Below are 24,980 nucleotides of genomic sequence, written 5' to 3'. Positions count from 1 at the left end.
ATTCAGAAAAGCTGCTTTGTCCGGGAAATCTTTTGAAGAAACACAAAAGATAACAAAGCAGTTGAACTGCACATAGTTGAAAACAAAACAATTAGCTATTATTCATATTTGAGAGGATGTATAAAACCAATAAATGATCACATGATACGTGGCTGCTTCTGGATTGTGTCCCCTCTTCCATGTTTTGTCGTTCAATGAAAATCGTAAGACTGATTGATTCTCTAAACCGCACACAATTTAAAGTATCATTCCAGCCCAAAACACAAAGGGTGCGAGATAAGTAACACTGCAAATTTTAATACTTGGGTTAAGGTTTTGTTCAAATCCTTAACCTTAATTATGAATATAATATGAATATAACCCTACTAATTGAAATTGCAATTAATATATTGTACATTTCAGCCATTTGCATTAGAGTGAATCCTTCTTTGCTCTTTGAAGCGATAAAAAAGTGATACATATACAAATTGCTTAAAAAAGGTAATGCTTTTAATACAAGCATATGATGAGCAATCTGCAAAACTTACAGAGTACAGGCTATAGTCGTTCACATACGCGATCAGACACAAACAGAAAAAGGAAATAAATAGTCAGAAAATCAAACAATGTCCAAGAGAAGATATGTTCTTAGTCAAACTAAATTGCTCAGAGATTGTAAAATTAAGTACAACAGAATCAAAGAACATTTAAGAGATAAAATACAACATAGTGCTCGAAAAAAAAATGCTTGCATGCTACTTTATTAGCATACATTTCTGTGTACATCTGGGGTTTTTTTTTACCACAAACAACAAAACAAAAGTTTGAGAGCGACACATGATTGGCAAAGTATAAATCAAAACATCTGCTGAACACCCTCTCAGACCCATAATATTTTCTTGATTGACTAAAGTGAGAAAAATCGAAAATAATCAGTCTTCAGAGAAGTCTAACATTTATAAAACTAACATTTTCTATGAAATTTTTTTTTTGCACTGAGAATTCACAGTGTCTCTGTGTGCCTCTCAGGCACGGGACGTTAAGCAAGACCTGCAGTGGTGGGGTTGAGTCCACTGGATATGGTTTCGTATCCTACAGAGACTAGCGTTAACACGCTGCTCTCCATCTCTGTGGACTGTTGAACCTCAGGAACAACAGAATCTAGCCGCATTTGTTTTCCTTTCTTACGTCCCCTTTTGCCCTTTTCTTTAGGTTTGCCATCTTCCGTGGCAGCTTTGGGTTTGCGGTTGCGTTTCCGAATCCTTCTCACTGGAAGTTCGGGTTTGGGGTCCGTATTTCCAGAGAGGATTCGGATTTGTCGGTCGATGACGTTATCTATGATATCGAGAGCCACGTCCATCATGCCGTTACCAAGCCCATGCGTAACATTGGAGAACAAACGGGTATTCATGGGGTCGTTAAAAATCTTCCTCATCTCCTCGAGATAGTTCCTGTTTAACAGTAAAAACAACAAAAATAACTTTTTGAATTAAAGCAGAACCATTTGTTGTTCTTTCTACGGGCCTACTAGTACTTTACCTTGTTTCAATGATTTTTGACCAGTGCTGCACCTGGTTTGTTTCAGGTAGCAACTGTTTAGCCATATTCTCATAATCGACATACTGCAGTGCAAAATCCTTCATGTCTTTGCAAAGGGCCGCTGTGTCACCTGAAAATAATTAAAATGCATGTAGTTATGTACACTTAGTAACCTCGTATCTATATTAATTTCATGTTGTGTATAAAAGGAATGAAAATTTGGTCATCATTTACTCACCATCATATTGTTCTAAACTTATCTGACTTACTATTTAATCTGCGGAACATAAAAGACGGTATTTTGATAGTTTTAGTATTTTTTTGCCCATACAAATAAAGCAAAGAGTATAGAAGAACAAGAGGCGAAACTCAATAGAACGTTCCATTTCAACACCAGCGCCCAGCAGCAGCGCTACGCTTCCGCCATTTTGGGGTGAAAGCGACTCGGCAGTCCACTAGTGTTGATGTGTCATTCGCGAACGAGCCGCTCTAAAAGCCGATTCTTTGAAAAGAGCCGGACTTCCCATCACTATCCACTAGCTTTTTGCTGTCGCTATGGCAATATAGGCTGCTTTGTACTTTTTTATTTTTTATTTTAAAGTACATTAAAGATCAAATCCAAACTGAATGATGACAACACAGAATAACGTACAACCACTAACTTAGACCAGTGATCATCAAATCTCTTTTAACAGTTTATTTCACAGACTTAGACAAGTTTTCTACTTTTTTCCCACAAAACCTTTAGTATTAGCATTACAAACACTGAATTAATACCAACATATAAAATTAAGTAAAGGAAATGCTATATCAGATAATTGGGAATGTTGGACAATAAATATAACAGCAATAGAATAGCTTTACAGTCAACTGTTATTGTGTGTGTTTTTTTTGCAGTACTATCTTATATTAATGACGTTAAAGCAAGACAATTTAAACAAAAGAATACTCAATGAAATACTCAATAAAGCAAGAAAAAACTACCTCAAATGTGTATTTAATGATTGGATTAACTGTTTTCTGTGCTGTTGTCCAGTAACTCCAGTTGGAATTTTCACCCCAAAATGGCGGCCACGCTACCGAAGCGCCACCTAGTGGCTGTTACCAAAAAAGCATCAGAGTTTCGCCTCTTGTTCTTCTATACTCTTTGATGAAAGTCAATGGGCAAAAACTATCAACATATCTTCTTTTATGTACTGCAGAAGAAAGAAAGTCATACAGGTTTGGAACAACACGAATTCTGAACAGGATTTTTTCATATTTTCAAGTATTTGGTCCAGACTTACCTTCAGTTAGTTTGGAAAAGGAACTGGACACTGCTGTGTTGGTGCTTGGTGACAGTCCAAAGACATTTAGGGACTCTAAGAGTGTTTTCTTACTAGCCGGACCTCGACTCACTCTTGTGTAGGCAGCCAGAGAGCGGAGGGACATCTTCTCAGGCGGTTCCAATCTCCTCTTCACCTCATCGTAGTGGATCTGGTACTTGCGAGCCTTTGAGCTCTTCATGTTAGGGTCCAGCAGGGAGGCTACCTCTGCAAAAGGGACCTGCAGTGAGTTCACTGCACCATCTTGAGACGATGCGGCACTCTGGCCTTCTGACGGACCTTGTGTTGATACATGGCCTTGGGTCGGAATATGAGCCTGTGCTTCCACGTGGCATTGCTGTGGGGTCTGCAGATGTGGAGCAGGCTGGATGTGTGACTGAGTCTGGATGTGAGTTGGCATGTGGATGTGCGACGGGACTGTGTGCGGTACAGCGTGACAGGAGACTTCTTGAGGAACCACGTGCTGTGAGATTATCTGGGCGATGTTTGGAGGTTGCGGCTGATACATGGTTATAATGGGGTTACCGACAGAGACGTGGACGATATCGCTGTTCTGGGGAACAGTGGACATGTGCATACCTGCAGACGGATCCATCTTTTCCCTCTCACCAGCACAATGATCATCAGCTTATTAATGCAACTTTGTATCTATCAAAAAAGGAAATATTAAAAATGTGTGGTTAAATGAACAGATATATTATGTATACGTTTCAAACAGGTCCACATAAAACACTTAAGTAATGTGATGTGAAATAGGATATTCAATCAGACTAAATGAAGGGCAGACTATAACTAAGAGCAATCGATTTGATTGAGAAAAGTATATTTGGGTTGAAAAACAAGAGCTAAAAGTAACCTTTTTCAGAGGTGGAGCAAAGTTTTTCATTTTTGATGAAATTATGCAAACAATTTAGGAACATGTATTAGGAAAGTAAACTTAATAGTAAATATTCATTCAGTGTTGACTTTAAAAATTATTTTCATTTAAATTTGCCAATTTCATAGCCTTTTTGGTAGTATTCAGACATTTCTATATTTTGTCCAAAAAAAATAATTTCAATGCCACAAGAACTAGATTTTTACATTTTTAACAACATTAGCTGCTGGACAAAAAAAAAGTTACATAAATGTCGATGGTTTTACATGTTTTTAGTTTGTTCCAAAGATTTATGTATTATTATTTTTTTTTTCAAATGTAAGACATTTGATTTGCAAACAGCCCAATTCTTTTTATGTGTATTAATTTATTAATGTGAATTAATTCGTTAATATTCTATGTTAAAATGGGTTTCTAAAACCATCCAAATCTTGTAAATAGTAAATAAATGCAGAATTGTTTCTTTTTCAAGTCCACAAATTCAATATTTTCTTTAATTTGATGCAAAATTTGTTTAGCATTTTCCATGCTTTGTCCCTACCAAATACAACTCTTGAGACCGAACAAAGATAATTTCTCATGACCTTACGGTTACATTGATGTTTTAAAACATCAACATTATCATATATTTCGTCAAATATAGAGGTGAGAACATGACCCACTTTTTTTTTTTTTTGACAGCGTCACCTCTGCGCGATACGGCTGAACTTTGAAGCGCGTGCTTGTGAGCGCGGAGCGGTATGTCTTTTCCACACACTCTTGAACATTAAAACTACCCGGTAAATAAAACTGGGCTGCAACATGCATTTGATAAAGTATGAGTATGTTATATAATGTAGCGTTTACTTCACATAAAGAGAAAGCTTATACACATAAAGTCTGCATAAGTCAGTGTTGACTTTGAGAGGAATGATAATCTACTTGTTTTGATCAACATTTGGACAGGCCAAAGCCACCATCATGTTTGAAACTTGATATTCCACCGTATTCATGTCCTCAAAAGCGTCCAAACCACCGTTTTATTCGGACTGTTCTGGTTACGAACGCTAACCTTGAATCAGACACAAGTTACTGACAGCATTCTTACTTACCGCTCAATGGTTAGAGTCGTATTTAAACCTTACTGATCCTAGAACAGTCCATGGCGAACCGCTCGAAGGTCTCCTTCTTCACCGATCCTATTTCGGCGGGTTGCAAATCAGCAGACGGGGCACAGACGCCATAGCTGCCTATTCTCGTACGCTCATTGGCCAATGTTCCTGTCAATCATTTTCTCTGGAAGCGCTTATTCGTGGAGACTTGTGTAAGTCACGTTACGTCAGAGAAAAGAGGCGGAATATCCGGAGCTTAGAATGGTAGGACGTGAACAATGCTTCCAGGTGTCTCCTAATGTTTTTGACAAAAAGCAAGCAGTGAATTCGAATTGTTTTAATTTATTATACAGAAGTGATGAAATACGATCAAGACAAGGACACTGTGGATTTATAATTTTCATTAAATATTAAACAATGTTAAAAATCAGTTTTCATGTTTAAATAATAGGTCGCTTCTTTGCACTGCAGTGAGTGTATCGATCACAGCTTGGGTTTCTTAAATGTAATAGGAACTTAACCAAAGAAACTCATTCTTGCTCACTGTATAATATAAGTTCTTTTTTTAGACAGTTCACTACTTCTTTTCTGCACTAGATGGCAGTATTTATTCTCAAATAGCTTTATTTCACCACCTCTAATGATCTCATTAGATGCTGCCCATCCCAAAGCTGCAATGTTTATTTGCTTTTTCAGCTAGTTGGACAATTAGTCGTAAGTGCTAATTATTAAAGCCAAACCCATTATCTTGATAATCTTGCTAGTGGAAGAGAGATTTAGGAGACTGGGGAGCTATTAATGAGAGTATTTATTTAGAGATGTTTCCATGGGAAGAGAGGTGATGTCTCTCCATTTTCTGTTGTTGCCTCCTGACACAAAGAATTCATGTAACTGCCCATTATCAATTGGTCACAAATGAAGTGTCAGCACAGGATGCACAAGGGGACCAGAGATGGAGAGACGGATGTAATATGTGCTGGAAAAGCACAAATATCTCCTCCTTCAGCAACCTCTGCATCAGAGGCGTGTCAGGTCAGATTGACATATAAATCAAAGGTCTGCCAGGACTCATTACTTTTGGTCTTTTATATGCCCAGGCTATAAATCATGCATCTTTACATGCGTCAAATTAAAGACTTTGTATGCATTTTTGAAGCTGATGTTTTAGCTTATTTTTGAGGTGGGGTTTGTTATTTTTCTTTGATCAGCAGACAAAAGCCCTTTGTGGTTCTATCTATCTATCTATCTATCTATCTATCTATCTAACTGGTTATTTGCCTTATAATGAAGCCAATCCGTTTAATTCTCATTCTAAACTTCTTTATTGCGAAATTTGATGCGTGGCACATTAGTAATGTGGTTAAGATCCTCCATTAACAGAAGAATAACCCTTCTGCTCGCATCTTCGACAGCATGTGCCACTTCAAACGCTATCTTACAGCAGCATCCAGAGTGCCTGCAGCAGCCAGTGCTAAACGTTCTGCTGTTCTCCCGCTGCCAAACTCTTAGGGAAGGATACAGATAGAGGAAGCAAGGATGTCTTCAACTATAAATATTTAACTGAATAAGAAAGTCTATATCATGTTGGAAATTTGAAATGAAATTCAGAAATGTAGAACACATTCTCTTTTTGTGTGAGTATGATAGTTAAATTAACATGCTAAATGTGATGATAAACATAACAGACACATTGACTACAGATTAGGTTAAAAAAAAATTAATAATAAAAAAAAAGATCCAAACCATGATGTTAGAGAACGTCTCAGGTTACGACTGTAACCTATGTTCCCTGAGAACAGGGAACGAGACAATACGTCAACGACGCTATGGGGGGAACGCCTCAGGCGTGACAGGTGTCTGAAATCACTATCAAATCACGTCAATCATATTGACCGGCGACAGCCCGTGAATCATTAGCGTGAATGATTAACGTGCGACCTGGAAGTATAAAAGGGCGCCTTGCAAACATGACAAATCACCTTATCGTCTGAAGGGACTGTACGGTAGGCAAGCACCGCGGCATGGCAGGGAGACGTATTGTCTCGTTCCCTGTTCTCAGGGAACATAGGTTACAGTCGTAACCTGAGACGTTCCCTTTCGAAGGGAACTCAACAATACGTCAACGACGCTATGGGGAACGATATACCAACGCCGCCATGCTAAGGGGAGTGCATGCCAAGTGGCAGTGACAACTGTCAGAACCAGCAACTTCAAATGAAACGCTAGAACCACTCACCCTCAGGTCACACTGGGCTGTCAGTGACAGCATTCCCTACGGTCATAGCCCAAGCTACAGCCTCACAGAAAAACCTTCATAAACATGGTTAAATGAAAGGTCTACCTGGGCCGGCTCCGGGCCTGGAACCTCAGCTTCCAATTAGAAGGGGTCCCTTCTAGGGAATGTGGCTAGGGAACCCAAGGGAACCCCAGCCAGTCACTATTCAGGGGAACGTACTCACCCCGAAATGCCACCAGGACGGCCTGACCTGGCGCCAGTACATAGACACTTCGTCAGGCCAAATCCTGTCTGTCTGAAGACAGAGCCTCTGGACAAATGCCTTAAGTAAGGCATCCAACCCGAGGGACTGCGAAGCTGGCAGTGAACCACTCGGCCCGGATCTCAGAGACGGGATATCCCGGAGAGTATGACTCAGCATAGTGCTTTCCGACCCTTGCTAGCCAGGGGAGTTTCTCTACTCGATCCACGGATCAACCCAGTGTCTGTGTTTCAAAACACTGAGGAGGCCTGTGAAGGCCTAAGGGCTGATCTGACTGGGAGGCCTCACGAGAGGCCTACGACCGTCTGACCAGACTCAGGAAGCCGCATGCTCATAGAGACCCTCGTGAGGGGAGCACAAGGTCTGCCTGGTAGGCAAACCAGGCTGTAGGCAGAAAAGGTTCCGGGAGGGAACCTTTAGCAGAGAATGAACACTTTAGCGAGCCAGGGCGCAAGCTCGCCTTCAGCAGCTGCCTATTAAGGCTAGCTGAAACTGATAGCAAGAGACCACTAGCTTCATAAACCCAGCACCACTAGGGAGCGTTACAGGGAGGCCCGGAGAGGCCTACTACCTGATCCTTTAGGGAGGCACGTGAGGCCTACTACCTGATAACCACAGTACGTGGGAACTCACCTTCAGGGAGGCCCGGTGAGGCCTGCTACCCTACGACCACAGTATGTGGGGAGCTCACCTTCAGGGAGGCCTGGAGAGGCCTACTACCTGGTAACCACAAACTGTGGGAACTCACCTTCAGGGAGGCCTGGTGAGGCCTACTACCTGACTGTTCTCAATCAAGGAGGCCTGGAGGAGCCTACTACCTGATAACCCCAGTATGTGAGATGCTCACCTTCAGAGAGGCCAAGAGAGGCCTACTACCTGATAACCACAGTACGTGGGAACTCCTCCTTCAGGGAGGCCCGGTGAGGCCTGCTACCTTACAACCACAGTATGTGGGGAGCTCACCTTCAGGGAGGCCTGGTGAGGCCTACTACCTGGTCACCACTATCTGTGGGAACTCACCTTCAGGGAGGCCTGGTGAGGCCTACTACCTGACCGTTCTCATTCAAGGAGGCCTGGAGGAGCCTACTACCTGATAATCACAGCATGTGGGGAACTCACCTTCAGGGAGGCCTGGTGAGGCCTACTACCTGACAGCCAAAATATTTGGGAGCCCACATCCAGGGAGGCCCAGAGCGGCCTGCTACCTGACAGCCACAATATTTGGGAGCTCACATTCAGGGAGGCCCAGAGAGGCCTACTACCTGATAGCCAACGTAAGTGGGAATTCGCCTTCAGGGCGGCCGGGTGAGGCCTACTACCCGATAACCATCTTAAGTGGGAATTCACCTTCAGGGAGGCCTGAGTGGCCTACTACCTGATAACCACTGGTAGCTTTGAGCTCTGAGTCCGGGTGAAAGTATAAGGTGGCCTGCTAAGGCCAGCCAGCTGGGGACTCGCCTATCAGGGAGGCCTGGTCGGGCCTACTAGCTAATAGCAAGTCATATTCTGCCATAAAGTACACTGTTGGAAACCATACTACACAGCATAATTCACTAATGGGCTTCCAGTAGCGCTATAAGGTATGTCCCACAATGTTGGGACTCACCTCCGAGGAGGCCTGTTTAAGGCCTACTACCCATCAGTGAGTCAACTGCCCGAACCACCAAGGCCAACCACGTAAAGTGAGCTGGCCTACAGTGCCCTCTGGGGGGCTGTCCAATCAAGGAGGCCTGCTGAGGCCTACTACCTAATGGCGCAGCCTTCGTTGGCAGAAAAACTGTTTACACAGCGCCTACAGCATCCTGGTGCCTAATCACATTGCCCATGGCAGTGTACTCCGCAAGAAAGCTAGCACCCTTAAAACAAGGGGAGTACAACATACGCCACTCTGCCTCAACGGAGGCCCCAGTTAGCCAGGGGCCTACCATCTATGCATGGGCGTCAGCTCAGGGCAATGCTCTGGCTTCAGGGGAGCGTACTTCGACCAAAGAAGAAGTGAAGCTTACTTCATACTCGACCCGAGCCATAGTGGTGCGAGGTGGGATAAAACAGAACTGGGAGTGAAGTGCTCAGACCTACCCTGTATCACAGGGGAAAACTCACACCTCACCCTGAGGTTACCAGGGTGCGGGCCTGCCAGCGGCTCTAGGGGTGACAGAAATGTATCTGTGCCCAACCTAGGGGAGTGGGGCTTGAATGAAAGCCAACCACCTATAACCTAGCGCTCGAGCAGTAGCTCAGCGAGGTGAGTGAAGCCTAAACTGGCGGCCTAAATCCGTAGGCCAGTTCTGCATGGCAGGGTCGGGCAGGAAACCCAGTCTTCTTCGTGAAGCGAAAGACGGCCTAACCCTGCTCAATAAAGACATATATACCACGGAGGCCTGTTGAGGCCTACCATGTCCTTACAAACCATCCTCAGCACCACGCTGCATTACTCTAGTCACCCCAGAATGCAGAGAAGGGGGCGGGCCTTGGCCTAACGACTCCCACGGGAGGAGGCTGTTTATACAGGGATGCTAGAAACCAACATTCACACAGTGAAGGGTCAGAGGAAGAAATGCTAAAATTTTTAGGAGAGCGCCTCTATTATCCCTGGCACAGCCTAGGCCAGCTACAGAGGCGGCCCTGGTAAGGGCCAGCCTGCAAGCATAGATCTATCTGAGGGCTCGGAGGAGCCACAGCCTTACTAAAGAATATAGTCTGTATTATTCCATACAAAGGGCTGCAGAGTCGCTCAGCCTAATGAAAACCCAAACAGAGCTCAAGGGGCGACATACTCAGGAAGAAGTCAAACGGACCTGTGGGCCGGACATAAGATCTATCTGAAGCTCTAGCGTCAGTCAACACTCTAAGTAAAACAATTTAAAGAGAGAGACCAACCACTCTACCCTGAGGTGGCTAGCAGCCCGAAGGCTAACACAGTTACCGTTCTGGCCACCTAACGGGGAACTTCAGGGCCCTGATAATCCAATAAAGTTCTCTTACCTTATTACCTTGACATGACCCCATGACTCTATACAGGGAACGAGGTCTGTAGAGAGATACATTTCGGAATTTTTATTCACAAAAATTTACTCTTGAAAAGACCAGACAGCTCACCTGCGGCGTGCGGAGTGAAGACTCGCCAGATAGTTCTTTATGAACCTGGGGTCCCCCACTTTACATGCCTGAAAGAGGCGTTTCTACTAACCAAGCCTAGGCGGGCCATTGGAACATCGTTCTTATCATAGGCCCAGCGCCAGGCCTGATGTAATGAACGTCTGGGGAGTCAGAAGAGAGGAGAGGGCTGGATTCTCTTTTTAATGAAGCCCTCCGGGGAGATTATCCATCAGCGACGCTGTATGCGCTTGTGCTGGATAACCTCCCTCAGATCCCTCTTCTAGCGGGAGTCACGCCTTTCCTGCGCCCTGTTCCTCCACAGAGGGGGCGCACGAGAGGCGACACTGGCTCTCTGGCCCTGTCTACGGTCCTCAGATCGTGAAGGGCCAGGCCCTCCCGCCTGCCTGGGCGTGGAACCGGATCTCAGCGGTATGTAGGTTTTTTCCTAAAAGCAGCTGAGCGTGCCTTCGCCTCCCTGAACTTCCCAAGCCCCGCCTCCACGGCGGGGCCAAAGAGTTCAGAGGGCGAAACCGACGAATCGAGGAGAAAGGCCTTCTCTTTCTCCTCAACGTCGGCCAGGTTTAACCAAAGCTGTCTCTCCGTGGCCACCATCGCCGCCATCGACCGACTGATCGTGGCAGCAGTTTGTTTGGTGGCCCGGAGCGCAAGAGCCGTGGTTCGGCGCGGCTCAGTAACTGCCTTAGGGGACAACCCTGCCCCCTGGTCGAGATCCTGCAGCAGGTCGGCCCGGTATGCCTGCAGCACCGCCATGGTGTGCAGGGAAGCACCAGCCTGAACTGCTGCCGTGTATGCTCTGCCATTCAAACGCGCTGTTGTCTTTAGCGGTTTGGATGGCAGAGTTGGAGCTCTCAGTGTCGACGCCTGCCCAGACACGAGATAGTTTGCAAACGACTCGTCAAATGGGCGGCATCGACACATACCCATGCTCTGCGATCCCATCAACATCAGCGAAATTAACCCGCTGATGTCAGTGAATACGGGCAGAGCATGGGCTCTTCCATGCCCTCTCGATCTCCGTGTGAAGATCAGGAAGGAATGGAAGGCTCACCTGAGCTGGTGGTGTATGGCCGGGGAGAAACCGATCGCCGAGCCTACCGCGAGCGGTCTCTCCTCTAGCGCGTCGCCATGGCAGCTACAGCCTGTTGGCGGCGCGCTCCACAACATCCACCAGACCTGCATACACGGGGCAGGGTGGCTGAGAGGGTTCAGGATCTACCTGATTATAAACCTCCTCAGCCATCTCCTGCTCGTCCTGAAGAGCAGCAACTGCAGGAAACCGTCGGTGAAAAATCCTCGTCATCGACCTGCAGTTCGCCCTCGTCAGCCGTCGAATCATCTGAGAGGTTTACAGCACTCTCAAGATGATCGACGAGCTCTATCTGGAAGCCCATGATGCAAGTCGCCGCTCTGCCTCGGCACGAGCGGGACCATGAGAACCAGACGTTGAACCCCCTTCACTCGAGAAGAGGGCCAGACGAGAGCGAGCGTTTTAAGAGAAAAACGCTCACAGTTCACACAGAGGATTCCCTCGAGAATCTCCCGTGCGCGCTCTTCTCCCAGGCAAGAAAAGCACACTCGTGTGCTGTACATTTAATTTTCTTACCGTTTCATTGAATAGCGTTTTCAAACAGACAGTCCCTGAAGACGATGAGATGATTTGTCATGTTTGCAAGGCGCCCTTTTATACTTCCAGGTCGCACGTTAATCATTCACGCTAATGATTCACGGGCTGTCGCCGGTCAATATGATTGACGTGATTTGATAGTGATTTCAGACACCTGTCACGCCTGAGGCGTTCCCCCCATAGCGTCGTTGACGTATTGTTGAGTTCCCTTCGAAAGGGAACTGGTGCATAACATAATATTTCAGACATAAGCCAAATTATTGATACAAATATCCAGTACTCATTGGCTGTAATTACTGCTTTAAAGGAAAGTTTTGTTGTCATTTAATCAACAAGTAACACTTTAACTAACAATGAGCAGCACGTTTGAAACATTATTTAGCAAACCTTTGTCAACAATTTTATTTATTGGCCCAAGGAATGCAATTTTGCTGATAATTACATGGCCAATGTATGCAATGAAATTCTGATAGCTTGTAATGTAAAATTGACAAGATATTTATAATATTATAGTAGAATAGTTCTCACTCTTTATTTCCAAATAATGTTATATTCAGAGTATATTTAAAGGCTCAGTTTTATGATCAAACCTTTGTAATTTGTATTGTGTGGAACAAATTTATGTAATGCAATGCAATGCAATGATGGGACGTAAAGGTTCCCAAATATCCTCAGGTTTAATACTGGCATTTAAAAAAAAAATTCTTTTGATTTTTCATCTTGTAATATTACTAAAAATATAACATGTATTCTTACATTTACTTTATAAAAAATAGTAAACAACCCGAAGGTGGATATTTTTTCAGTTATACACAATTATACTAAAAGCCTTTATACTTGCTAAAATCAATCAGACAAAATCAATCATGACCAAAGTTTTAATCATGCTAATAATTTAGAGGCCTTAGAAATATGACACTGTAAGATTTATAGAGTTAATAAAATATAAATACTTATTGTTTATTCAGGTTATAACTCAAGTCCATAACATTAACAGATGTTAATGTTGAAATGAACATTAAAGGTGCAATGTGTAAAAATTTTGAGTATCTATTAACAGAAATGCAATATGACATCCATAACTATGTGTTCAGTGGTGTATAAAGAACTTACTTAATAAACCGTAATGTTTTTATTACCTTAGAATGAGGCATTTATATCTAGATAGGCGCGGGAATCCGCTTCTATGAAGGTCGACATATTGTGACGTCATGTTTCTACCGTAGCCGAACGCGAACAAACAGCGTTACAGAGCGCGTTTCGTCACTACCTTGAAAGAGAAGCCGCAGAAAGCTAGAAGCTAGCCATAAACACCGTGAGTAGTGACTTTTCCCTTGTCAGTGGTGTAAAATATGTAGTTGGATTGTTTCATGTAACTTTATTCTTCTCCCTTGCTGTGTTATGGCTTTGCTATGTGGGGATAAATGTGCTGGTTACGTTCGTGAGACAGCTGATTAGTACTCTTGTCATTGACCGTAAAACAGTTACAGGAATCACCAACCCGTCGATCTTGGAAGCATTTTAAGTCGATCGAGTTTCCAAAATCAGAGAAAAAAAGCCTATTGTGTGTAGTAAATGGTGTCTAGGGGATGCGGAGGTGCGCGCGCTGTTACAATCGCGGACGCGTCCAGTATAAACAAGGCTTACTGCTTTAACCAGCTAAGCCACACTAACAGCTCCTATTAGCCAGCTAAACTTTTACTACCCTGTTAGAAAAAATATATAGTTGCATAGTTTCATGTGGTTCTTCTCCCTTGCTGTATTATGGGTTTGCTATGTGGGGAGAAATGTGCTGGTTACGTTCGTGAGACAATCAACTAATTACTATTATTATATTACGTATTAAGACCCTTGATCCTCACCTGAAAATGGCTTTGTAAACTTTATCCATGATGTGGTTTATAATGGACTGTGGTACAGAAACTTGGTTTACTCTGGCTATTCTCTGCCGTCTCAGACGACGATGTTTGTCCCGTTTTAGCCACCGTTGCTTCTTCGAAAGGGAGGGGTGAGCGGTGGGCTGAGCCCTTAGTGTAAACTCGCAACCGAACCGCTAGATGTCGCTAAAAGTCACACACTGCACCTTTAACTGAAATGAATACATGCCTTAGAAGTATTTTTCATTGTTAGTTCATGTTAACTAATATGACATTAACAAATAGAATCTTGCTCCAAACTCATATTTCTTTCTTCTGTGGAATATTCAGCAGAATATTAATGCTACTCTTTACTTTACAATGAAAGTGGTTGGTGACCATAGGCTGTCAAGCTTCAAAAATGACAAGTAAGGCTCAATTATGTACATATACAGTAAGTGCATGTCTTGGAATAAAGTGCTTGTGTCATATATACCACTTTTATGTTGATTTTTATTTTATTTTAGGGGGATTACAGTCGTCGGTCACAAATTTCTCCATTTTCTCGATTTGTCAACAAATATTCATATTTGTGTGAACTATTACTTTAATATCTGTTAACAGTATATGCAGAAGAAGAAAAAGAGAGGCTTATTCTGTTCTTCTTACCAACTGAATGTGGATTGGCTGCTTGAGGCGGTTAATGGAGCTGAGAGATGATTCCTCTGGGTAAAGAAGTTATGACAGACAGACAGAACCCTCAAATCTGTGAGGGGATGTGGATTTTTGTGTGGCTGTGTAAAAAAGGAAAGACTTTACAAAGCATTATGACTCACTGGTGTATTTGTTGCCAATATAAAACATGGGTCAAAAATGGGCCATGTCAATTAGCAAGAATTGCACAAATATTGTAGATAAAGAAACTTAGCACAGAATAGCCTTCCCCTTTGTTTACCGTGTGGGTAAACTTGCAGACAGCTTTTTACAGGTAAAAGAGTCAGTGTTGTTCCACTCAATGGTAATGGCTTCAAACATTTCATAGTTGAAAAGTCTCCCAGTTTATGTTTGAGTTTAATGTGAGACCAAAATATTAAAATCTGGACTCTGACCAGGACAAAACATGACCCTGATGGACTTGTTCTCAAGCTACTTCTTGGTTGTCTTTGCAATTTGGGCAGGAGCATTGTCTTGTTGAAAAAATAACATCTGATCATTCCTCTTTAGATGAAAGCTTTTCAATTGTGGGAAGCAAAGCCATTCTGCAATATTCTCTTTATACTCCAAATCATTAAATGACTTCACAGTGAAGTAGCTCACCAATACCAGCAGCTAAAAAGGTTTCCTCACACAATGACTCTTCCTCCATGGACGCTTCACTGTGGTATAGAGATGCATTTATTATAATATTTATTACCAGATTTTCGAAGACACCACTCTGGAGCATCACCATGCAGCTCGTGTTTTGCCCAGTTGTGTACTTTCTATTCAATCTCTTTTAAAATTGTCCTTTTAAATGTCATTTCTATACAATGCCACTTTCAGGTTATTACTTTCTCTTTCTACCCCCCTCCCCCCCTCTTGACCCAATTTTCCCAGTGAGCACAAAGACAATTGTCTCTTAAAAATCCTTAAATATGCTGTGAGTGTTGGAGGTACTGCTGGCAGTTTAACCATTGTGTTGCCATGACAACACCGTATCCATCAAAGTGGTGCACCAGTAAAATTCTTGTTTCCCCCATTACAACCACAGATCATCATGTAGCAGGTGTCTCTGCGGCACAAAGATTTAACACAACTGTAAAACACGTCTGTGCCAATGATCAGGTCATGTGTGCGGCGGGAGAAGGGGAGGATTGAGAGGGTAATGTATGCATGCTTGTGTGGGTGCGAAGGCTCCGTGGGTGACTTTGCATGCTAGTATCAGAAGGTCACTCATGCTGGGCTTCCCAGCTGTATAGCTTTATTATTATGAGCAAACATGAATCAACTAAATCTATTATGCTCTACTCTATTTGTTTTTATAGAGAGTAATTTAACTCATGCTATCCCATAAATGCTATAGAGTGCATGGCTGTTTCATCTAATATATTGCATCAATGCATTTCATAAATATTCTTGGACTTTTATGGTTTCCATGGAATAATAGTTTTTCTTGGTTTCCATGTGAAATAATGCTTGGATGTAACTTTCTAAATTGTTCCGTTTTCTGGAAATATCCATAAACTTTTTCAACTAGTGGGTGCATTAATCACGATTAGCCTATTTGTGAGGAAAATATTCTGTTCTTCCCATCCGAAACCCACATAAAGGATTAATTGACTTAATTTTTCTCCCCACTAAATCTTAGCTGCAGTTTATTATGTTCCCTCTGCCGATTTTATTCAAATCCCTCCAGGTCTTTTTCTTTTTGAAGATTCAGACCTCATAGTCACCTCTCTACTGTTGCATGCAAAACAAACAGTTGTTGAGAGAAACAAAAAACTGCTACAAATATTCTCTTAATAAAGCAAATTGGCTGGAGGTTATTATTTAAAGATTAATTTCATTCAGTTTAACTTTATTTATATAGCACTTTTAGCAATAGAGATTGTCTTAACCCTTTGATGCACAACATGGGTCTAAATAGACCCGACTGAGTTTTAATTTTCTATATCTTTGCAAGAAATAAATTTCATCATTCAGTATTCCAGGTATTCCACAATTAACTTGTTTTTGATCATCACAAATCCTTATTTTTGTTTTTACTTTCTTACTTTTTGAATAAAAATAGTTTTTGTATCGCAACCCTTCTAATGCGCAACATGGGTCTAAAATGACTCGTATTCATTTCCTATGTTATTTCAGTGATGGCTGAGTGTTTTCTTTGCTGTATCTTTAAAATATATGTATTTTATCATTTGTTATTACAGTTATTCATTAAATATCTTGTTTTTGATTTCCACAAATCATTGTGTTTGTTTCCTTTCTTACTTTATAAACAAACACAGTTTTTGTATTTCTACATCAATTTTACATACATGGGTGTAAAATGACCCGTATTCATTTCCTATGTTATTTCAGTCATGGCTGAGTGTTTCTTTGCTGAATCTTTAAAATATATGTATTTTATCATTTGTTATTCCAAATATTCATTAAATATTTATATTTATGTTTCCTTTCTTACTTTATATACAAACACAGTTTTTGTATTTCTACTTCAATTTTACATACATGGGTCAAAAATGACCCATATAGAAACCTTTGATATTTTCACATATTTGCAAATAGGAACATATTTACTGGATAAATACTATTACTATAGTATTACATAATACTATTAACCTGCCACACATTTCACAACTCAACACAGCTGTTTTGTATATTTGATGCAAGTCTTATTTTATTTTAACCACAGAAAATATTTGATATTTTGTAAAAGATAACTGGACATAATATTTGAATATTAGGCTATGGTTACCTTGACCATGAAATCCTAGTGAGAAATTACTTGTGAGAAAGACAAACATATCCAATACTATTAGCTAGATAGCTTTTGACATTTTCTATTCTAGCTAGCTAATGTTAGCTACACTAAAAAAAGATGGGTTTTTAAAGGGAAACTTTAAACTCTAGCTATGTCTTCGCTGATTTTCCCTTTTGTTGTCGCATGTTTTCTCAACGAGCTCCCCCTACAGCTGTGGGACGTATATTTCACAACAATGTTGTAAAATAACTCACTTGCAGCACCCTCCTCCCCCTTTCTACCGCTGCTCATGTGCATTTGTTATTATCGGAGCCGGCCAACTTTATCGTGTGGAGCTATATCTACCGAGGTGGGTAATACATCATACACATTGAGGGCGGCGTGTGTGTTTATGTCGAATTACCATAATGCAGTTTGTGTTTCTCGCTCGTTCTCGCTTCTCACAAGACTTCCTGTTTCCAACTTACCGGGACGTTAGTCCCCATGTTGCAAGGTTGGTTTTCCACCTAGGAACGTTGGGGGGAGCGGGGAAAGTCACCATTCTCACCAGAACAGGTTATTAAACCATCCAAATGATTTCTAAACGGTTTTATTAAGTTGAAATAGTTGCCGAATGCCCCTTACAGATAAAAGATAAATAATGCTAGATAAATAAATATAAATATAAATAATGCTAGCTTATTTACATGTAATAGGCCTAAAAGTTATATTAAGAACCGTATAGTCTTGAATAAGCCATTATGCTGAAATGGTTCGATGTGTTAAGAGTTTAGGGTCCTTTTTTCCCCGCCTTTTTGATTTTAAAATCTGTAACTGTCAAAGCCACCTGAAATAACATAGGAAATGTATACGGGTCATTTTAGACCCGTGTATGTAAAATTGATGTAGAAATACAAAAACTGTGTTTGTTTATAAAGTAAGAAAGGAAACATAAACATAATGATTTGTGGAAATCAAAAACAAGATATTTAATCAATACCTGGAATAACAAATGATAAAATACATATATTTTAAAGATTCAGCAAAGAAACATTCAGCCATGCCTGAAATAATATAGGAAATGAATACGGGTCTTTTTAGACCCATGTTGCGCATTAGAAGGGGTATCCATAGCTTGCGCATCAAAGGGTTAAAGTGGTTCGACAAGTTTTAGGACTAAAACCCCCGTCAGTGGGACACAAACTCCATGCATAAAAACTCTAAATATGCAGAGAGAGACTAATTCTCTTCTGGTCAGCATGGTGAATTCAAATTTTTGTCAGTCATCCTGTTTACCTGAAGGAGTAGTTATTTAAAAATGCTGTTACTTAAGTGTTATTCTTAACACACAAAATGTCCCTAGTACCTGATAAATGTTCTGAGAAATCACACTTCTCTCTGTGACAACCTTACTCTGTGAACAGCAAACCAAGTAAAATGACACATGCTATAGGCTTTTTCTAAGTTTAAATTTAAGTTGTCATTCTCTCTAAAAAAGTTTAAAGGGGTAATCGGATGCAAAATTCACTTTTATATGGTGTTTGCATATAAATGTGTCTTTGCAGTGTGTGGACAAAACTACCATATTTTTTTATCATCAAAAAGCCTAAACACTCTCAATAATCAAGCCTTTGGATTTTCTGAGCAAAATGATTTCATATTGCTCATGCTCCGCCCACGACCACTGATGGCCTGTCCCGTATTAGGATATTTCCGCCCTCAGTCATTTGTATACTTTCTGCGAGCAGGTTGCCATGGCAGCACTTTACCTGTCTTGTGCTCTCTTTGGAACATGGCATTCATGAGTGCTGATGGCTATGTCTGAAATGGCATAATTTCTTGAGTAGGTATTTATTTTGAATAGGTAGCTAATTACTTTATACACACGCTAAAAACTTGCTGACTAATACACACGCTGACTAATTTGCGTTCAATATAGTATGAGTGTATGTAGTATGAAAGTAATCTGGACATAGGCCTACTACATTCGCCATGTTGTCAGTAGGCTATCACATGACCAACCAGCCTCAGTTACATTGCTTCACTGCCATTCATAAATCCTCTCATGGGATAGTAAAGTGTCCATCATTTGCACACTTCAGAATCTCGCTGGAAGAAGGTCATCGAGGTACTTTTTGCCTACTCTTTTATGAGTAGGCCTACTATGAATTCGGACATACTTCTTTTGTTGCATACTCTTTTTCGCCTACTTTAGTAGGGAAGTATGCGATTCCAGATGCAGCCTTTGAGTTTTACACATTGTGAACTAGGCCTACTTCATAATTTATTTTATACCTATTTTGTAGAAAAATTGAATAGCTTAGCCATAACTATACAAAAATGTATTTATTTATTTATAGCTGTATAGGCTAGGCTATATTTCACACACTATCATTATTAGAGTTATGAGCAGCATTTTAATTGTTCATTAGGCACATATCTCACAAATTGCTTTCTCTTGTTATTTGTTAATTATCATTATTATGATTGTGTTGCCAGGTTTGCACTAAGGCAGCAGTGACGCCCAGTTTGTTGGCTGCTGGTTCATCAGTGCGGCGCGCGCGTGGTGCGTGAGCGCTTGGAGACGTAGGGATGCGCGTGGGTCGCTACGAGGGGTGTGTGCGTCTGTGATACTAGGCTACTCCACAACACCGATTAGACATTACATATCAACCTACGGCAGGCTACGGAGCATCGCATCACTCACACTGGAAACCAACGCTCTTTAACGGCATCCGCGCAGTTGTGCCATTCAAACCGTTTGCACAGCGCTCATTCGCGAATACACCCGGAGGTGTTCCGGAGGTGGCTTCTAACACCATACAATGACACTGACCCATAGCCGCAGATAGGGATGGATCCAAGAGTGGGGAGGATGCTCGCGCTGCTCGGGGTGTTTGCAGTCTTTCTGGAGGTAAGATGCGCCTTTAGGGCTGTTCAATAATATAGCTTGGGACAAAAGCCGAAATAGCTTTATTCCATTTGCTAAGACCATGTTTGCTTTTTGCGTGTTCTTATTGCTCTGTATTGCTTTGAGCAAGTAACATTAATGCAGCATGATTTCAAAGTGCACCTTTTTTGGTCAAATCTAGTTCACCATTTAATATTTGTCATTGTGCAATAAAGCACTCACATGCTGTTTAATGGATTCAAGCAAAGCCACCTCCCTCTAATAGAGGATCTGACATGCTTTAGGGAGGAAATATCGCTTAAACGATACAGCGTAGACATGGATAATTATTAGACGTTTTAATTCAGTTATAATTTTTGTTTTTTTGTTTTCTTTATTAAATGCTTAAAGACCAGTACTTGCAATCCACAACGATTCCGGGGGAAAAATACAGCACATTGACCCATATTCTGCTGTAAGACTAATGAGTTTGATGAGTGTGCTAGAACAAACATTATTGACCCACACGCGTAATGGTTTATTACATTTCATTTCAAGAATTCAGTAAAAAAATAGTTTGAAAAGAATGACCGATTTTTTTTTTGTTCTAGAGCATATCTACACATAGGAATTTCAAAACTCAACTCAGCACAGAAGACAAAGAAACATCCAGTTGTGAAAGATTAGACAGAATGCTTTGAACAAGACTTTTTTTTGGGGGGGGGGGGGGGGGGAGATTTACATCTGCAAAACCATTACTAAATGCCTCGTTTTTTGTTTCTTTTTGTATTCAGCATAACATAAAGAAATAGGGCTAGATTCAGTGTTATTCAACAGCTAGAATTGTACCTTCATCTCAGTTCACATTCACTACAGAGCTGGACTATCTTAACATCTGTTTGGGCGGTGAAACAACATGGGAAGGAATTAATGAGTAATATGACTGACGTGCTCCATTAGAGACTTTATGCTCCTCTTGATTATGAACCAACAAATCTGTTGAAAGGCTTTGCTCCTGAGATGGTGTAATACACCGGATTGATTTATATATCTGCATGCATTTTAAAATGTGCATTTGCAATTAGACTCGTGAGCTCAGAGCAGCAGCACTGGATATGTGTTATATGCTAGACATCAAGGTTGTTGTGTGCCATGTTTGCAGCTGTCAGTAAGACACACCTGGTCATATGTTCACACATCTGTGTTATACCCCATTACCACAGACTGTTCCTGGTATAAGTGTCGTTTGAGATTGAAAAAACAGAGATGCTGCTTAAATCAAGAGCTTTTTGATGTGTGTTTTGCTATTTCAGGGAAAGGAACATAATAAAGGACAGTGTCAGTCTGGCCTCAGTTGCTGCTGTGGAATGAGAATGACAGATGCAATTATGGCCGTAACTGACCGGAGAGTGTCGATATGAGCATAAATATCAGGGTGCATAACTGGAGCTTGTTATCTATAATGCAATTATCCCTGCTGGTGGTGCTAAACCCCCAGATCAGTTTAGTAAATTAATGAAGTAAATCAATACCATGTTTTCATCTACAGACGTGTTAAACTGACTGTGCAGCATATAGAAGCAAAAGTTTCTTTTTATCTTTTTTTATTTTAAATGTTTTATTATTTATTCACCTTTATGTCTTTCTAAACCTGTACGGAACACAAAAGTTTAATAGAATGACTGGTCTGCTCTCTTCCATGCAATGAAAGGGCTGTCAAGCTCAAAAAAGCATCATAAAAGTGGTCCATGACTCATGCTGTATATTCTATGTAAGACTTCTGAAGCCATTTTATAGCTTTGTGTGAGAACTGGACAGGAATTTAAGTCACTGAAAATCTTGCATTGAAATTATTGGTTGGGAACCATCATTCACTGTTGCTGTATGGAAAAAGGTAGCTTGGACTTTCTGCTATAAATAACTCCTTTTGTGTTCCTCAGATAAAAGAATATCATACTAGTTTTGAAAGACATTTTTATGTGAACGATTCCTTTATTTTTATTTTTTTTGAAGAACTGGTACTCATAAAAGAAATGTTTACTTTAAATATTCTTAAGGGTCAGTGATGAATGCTAGGGCAAATTTAGAATTACAAGCTGCATGGTTTCTAGTCCTCAGTGAGAAATCAGTCGGGAGAACAGTCCAATTGGTTCTGGAAAACTCAACCCTTTATAGCTATTTTCCTGCTTCACTGAAATCTCTCATTGTATTTCAAGTCACAGAAGCAGCTTTAGTTGCCACAATGATGCTCGATCAGCAATCCTCAGATTTCTAGGGTGTACTCAACCTTGACAGCTGCCCAAATTTTAGCTGAATGGTTTGAAAACCCAGTGCCTGATTTGATCAGCTTGGTGTTCAACTGAATTTTGACGAGTTAATGTAAATCAGGACAATTAAAGCGTATTGTTGTAGCATTGTTTGCAGAGTCATGTCATTTAAAGTCTTTGTGAAACTGTTAGTTGAAAATAGGGCTAGGCAATTAAGTGTTCACCATATATTCAAAATAAATAATGTTAAAATAATATTGTGAAGATTTTATTGTGCATTTTATTTGACTATTAGGTTTTAAAGAGTGTATTATCAGACTATAGTTTCATAATTCTTCTTTGTCTCATAACTCATGAATATGAGAGCATTAAGATGTTTTAATAGCATTTCTGATTTGTATTAGTACTTGAGTCGGTATGTTCGATTCATTTCCATGAATCCAGTAAAAATCCTCTTCATTTTTGTGAATCATCCATTCAAAATCCATTAATTTGCCCCATATGGTGGTATTTTTTTTTAAATGATAAAATCGTTTAAAGGAAATATACGTTACTGTTTATCACAATTTTATAAAAATATAAATGAACATTATTAAATATCAGTTTTGTGTTTAGTGGTTTGTGTTTAGTCGCATCTACCCATTTTTCGCATTTACCCAGTCCTCTCTTCCATTGTAAGACAGCAGTTACCTTTAAAGATTAAGATGATAACTCGTCTTCTAATTGCTCTTCAGTCGCAGTGCAGAATGAGAAAACGCGGAAATAAAATGTCAGTAAAAATATTAACAGATATTATCTTCGTTCCTTGTCAGGAGTGACTCTCACAGCTTCCTCTGAGCCAGGCAGAAACGGAATGCACTGCTGTTCAAATGTGTGTCACGTCTTAGAAGATAAAACTTCACTTTTCTAGAAAAACAGACACTTTAGTGTACCGAACAAATCAAATTCATAATTCTGTCAGCTTTCTGCATTTGAACTCAGTTTCCTTTTCCCTCTCTGTAGGTGAATGGTGATGACAGCTACCTGAATGCAGTGCAGAATACAGGTGAGCCAATATGTGTCCTCTAGATGATGAAGATCCAATACATGTAAAGAGAGTCCAAAAGCTTTTGTGATGATCACTCAACCACATTTAGTGGTGGTCAAAAATGCATGTGACCCAACTGCATGTGTAGAGTAAATACTAACCAGTCCTAATGTGTCTGAGACCACATTAAAGAACTGCCTATTCATCACCACTATGCTAAAATAAGAGTTTTAAACTTTGTTTCTGAATGAAATGGAAACATTTGCTAAAGCATAAATTGACGATTGTATGTTCGGCAACTTCCAATCACAAGGCAACTTGTGATTGGATCACCCCTAACGGATGTTAATTCCATACTCACTTGGAACACAAATGAAGATCTTTTTGATGAAATCGGAGAACTTTCTGTCCCTCCATTGACAGCTACGCAACTACCAATTTGACGCTTCAAAAAGTTCATAAAGAGATTGTAAAAATAATCCATATGAATTGAGCGGTTTATTCCACATTTTCTGAAGAGACTCAATTGTTTTATATGATGAACAGATTGAATGTAGGCTTTTATTCACATATAAACATTGATCGGCAAACATAAGATAGAAGCTCAACCGAACCTGTCTGATGCGCGAGAACAAACCTCTTCCTGAAGCTCAAACGTGCTGCGTAACACATGAGACTGAACCTCATTGGTTCTTGCTGAAGCTCAAATGTGCTGCGTGATATGAGAATGAACCTCATTGGTTTTTACAAGTCAAGCGAACATGCTTGACCTTCTGTTTCACAACTGATGTGTGAGTTGTTGATGAATGATTATATGTGATTAAAAGCCGAAATTCAATCTGTTCATCATATAAAGTGATCGAGTTTGGACTAAACCACTCAATTCATATGCCTTAGTTTTATCTTTGTGAACATTTTGAAGTTGTAGTTGTGTAGCTGTCAATGGAGGGACAGAAAGCTCTTCAAGATTTCATCAAAAAGATCTTCATTTGTGAAGATGAATGAAAGTTTGGAACGACATGAGTGTGAGTAATTAATGACAGAATTTTCATTTTTTGGTGAACTATCTCATTTTCTTTCTTGTGTTGATTTTTGAAAAAATATATAGTTATTGAAGAGATTGCTTCCTTTTTTTAAATTCTTGTGTTAGTTGATTCAGGAGGTATTAAGGAGAGAGACGTCCTCACAGCATTCGGCAACTATTTCAGCTTAATAAAACCGTTTAGAAATCATTTGGATGGTTTAATAACCTGTTCTGGTGAGAATGGTGACTTTCCCCGCTCCCCCCAACGTTCCTAGGCGGAAAACCAACCTTGCAACATGAGGATTAACGTCCTGGTAAGTTGGAAATAGGAAGTCTCGTGAGAAGCGAGAACGAGCGAGAAACACAAACTGCATTATGGCAATTCGACATAAACACACACGCCGCCCTCAATGTGTATGAT

General features: G+C 40.7%; 2 protein-coding genes and 1 long non-coding RNA gene across 4 annotated transcripts in view; 1 reads left to right on the top strand and 2 right to left on the bottom strand.

Annotated features, from left to right (window-relative positions):
- Window positions 1–467: 467 nt before the first annotated feature.
- LOC143709759 (uncharacterized) lies at window positions 468–4,929 on the bottom strand. Its single transcript, XM_077200431.1, has 4 exons — window positions 4,812–4,929; window positions 2,805–3,491; window positions 1,519–1,648; window positions 468–1,430 (listed from the first exon to the last, which is right to left on the bottom strand). The coding sequence occupies exons 2-4, from the start codon at window positions 3,436–3,438 to the stop codon at window positions 1,019–1,021; spliced, it is 1,176 nt and encodes a 391-aa protein (XP_077056546.1). The 5' UTR covers window positions 3,439–3,491; window positions 4,812–4,929; the 3' UTR covers window positions 468–1,018.
- The window catches only part of LOC143709743 (neurotrypsin), a 50,138-nt gene continuing 29,554 nt past the window's right edge, over window positions 4,397–24,980 (top strand). Inside the window, exons 1-3 of one of the 2 annotated variants that reach the window (XM_077200381.1) lie at window positions 4,397–4,458; window positions 19,851–20,265; window positions 23,511–23,553. In XM_077200381.1, the coding sequence (XP_077056496.1) occupies window positions 20,206–20,265; window positions 23,511–23,553 (103 nt within the window). In that variant the 5' untranslated portion in view covers window positions 4,397–4,458; window positions 19,851–20,205. Of the gene's footprint in view, window positions 4,459–19,850; window positions 20,266–23,306; window positions 23,380–23,510; window positions 23,554–24,980 lie in introns of those variants that run through there. The other variant, XM_077200382.1, reaches the window with a different exon arrangement.
- Window positions 11,563–11,980, bottom strand: LOC143710255 (uncharacterized). Its single transcript, XR_013194500.1, has 2 exons — window positions 11,734–11,980; window positions 11,563–11,695 (listed from the first exon to the last, which is right to left on the bottom strand). It is a non-coding gene; the product is annotated as an uncharacterized LOC143710255 (long non-coding RNA).

This window comes from Siphateles boraxobius, unplaced genomic scaffold (genome assembly GCF_051911475.1).
Source record: "Siphateles boraxobius isolate OS27281-9 unplaced genomic scaffold, OSU_SipBor_1 46, whole genome shotgun sequence".
NCBI lineage: Eukaryota > Metazoa > Chordata > Actinopteri > Cypriniformes > Leuciscidae > Siphateles > Siphateles boraxobius.
This window is presented reverse-complemented; position numbering and strand designations above follow the sequence as displayed.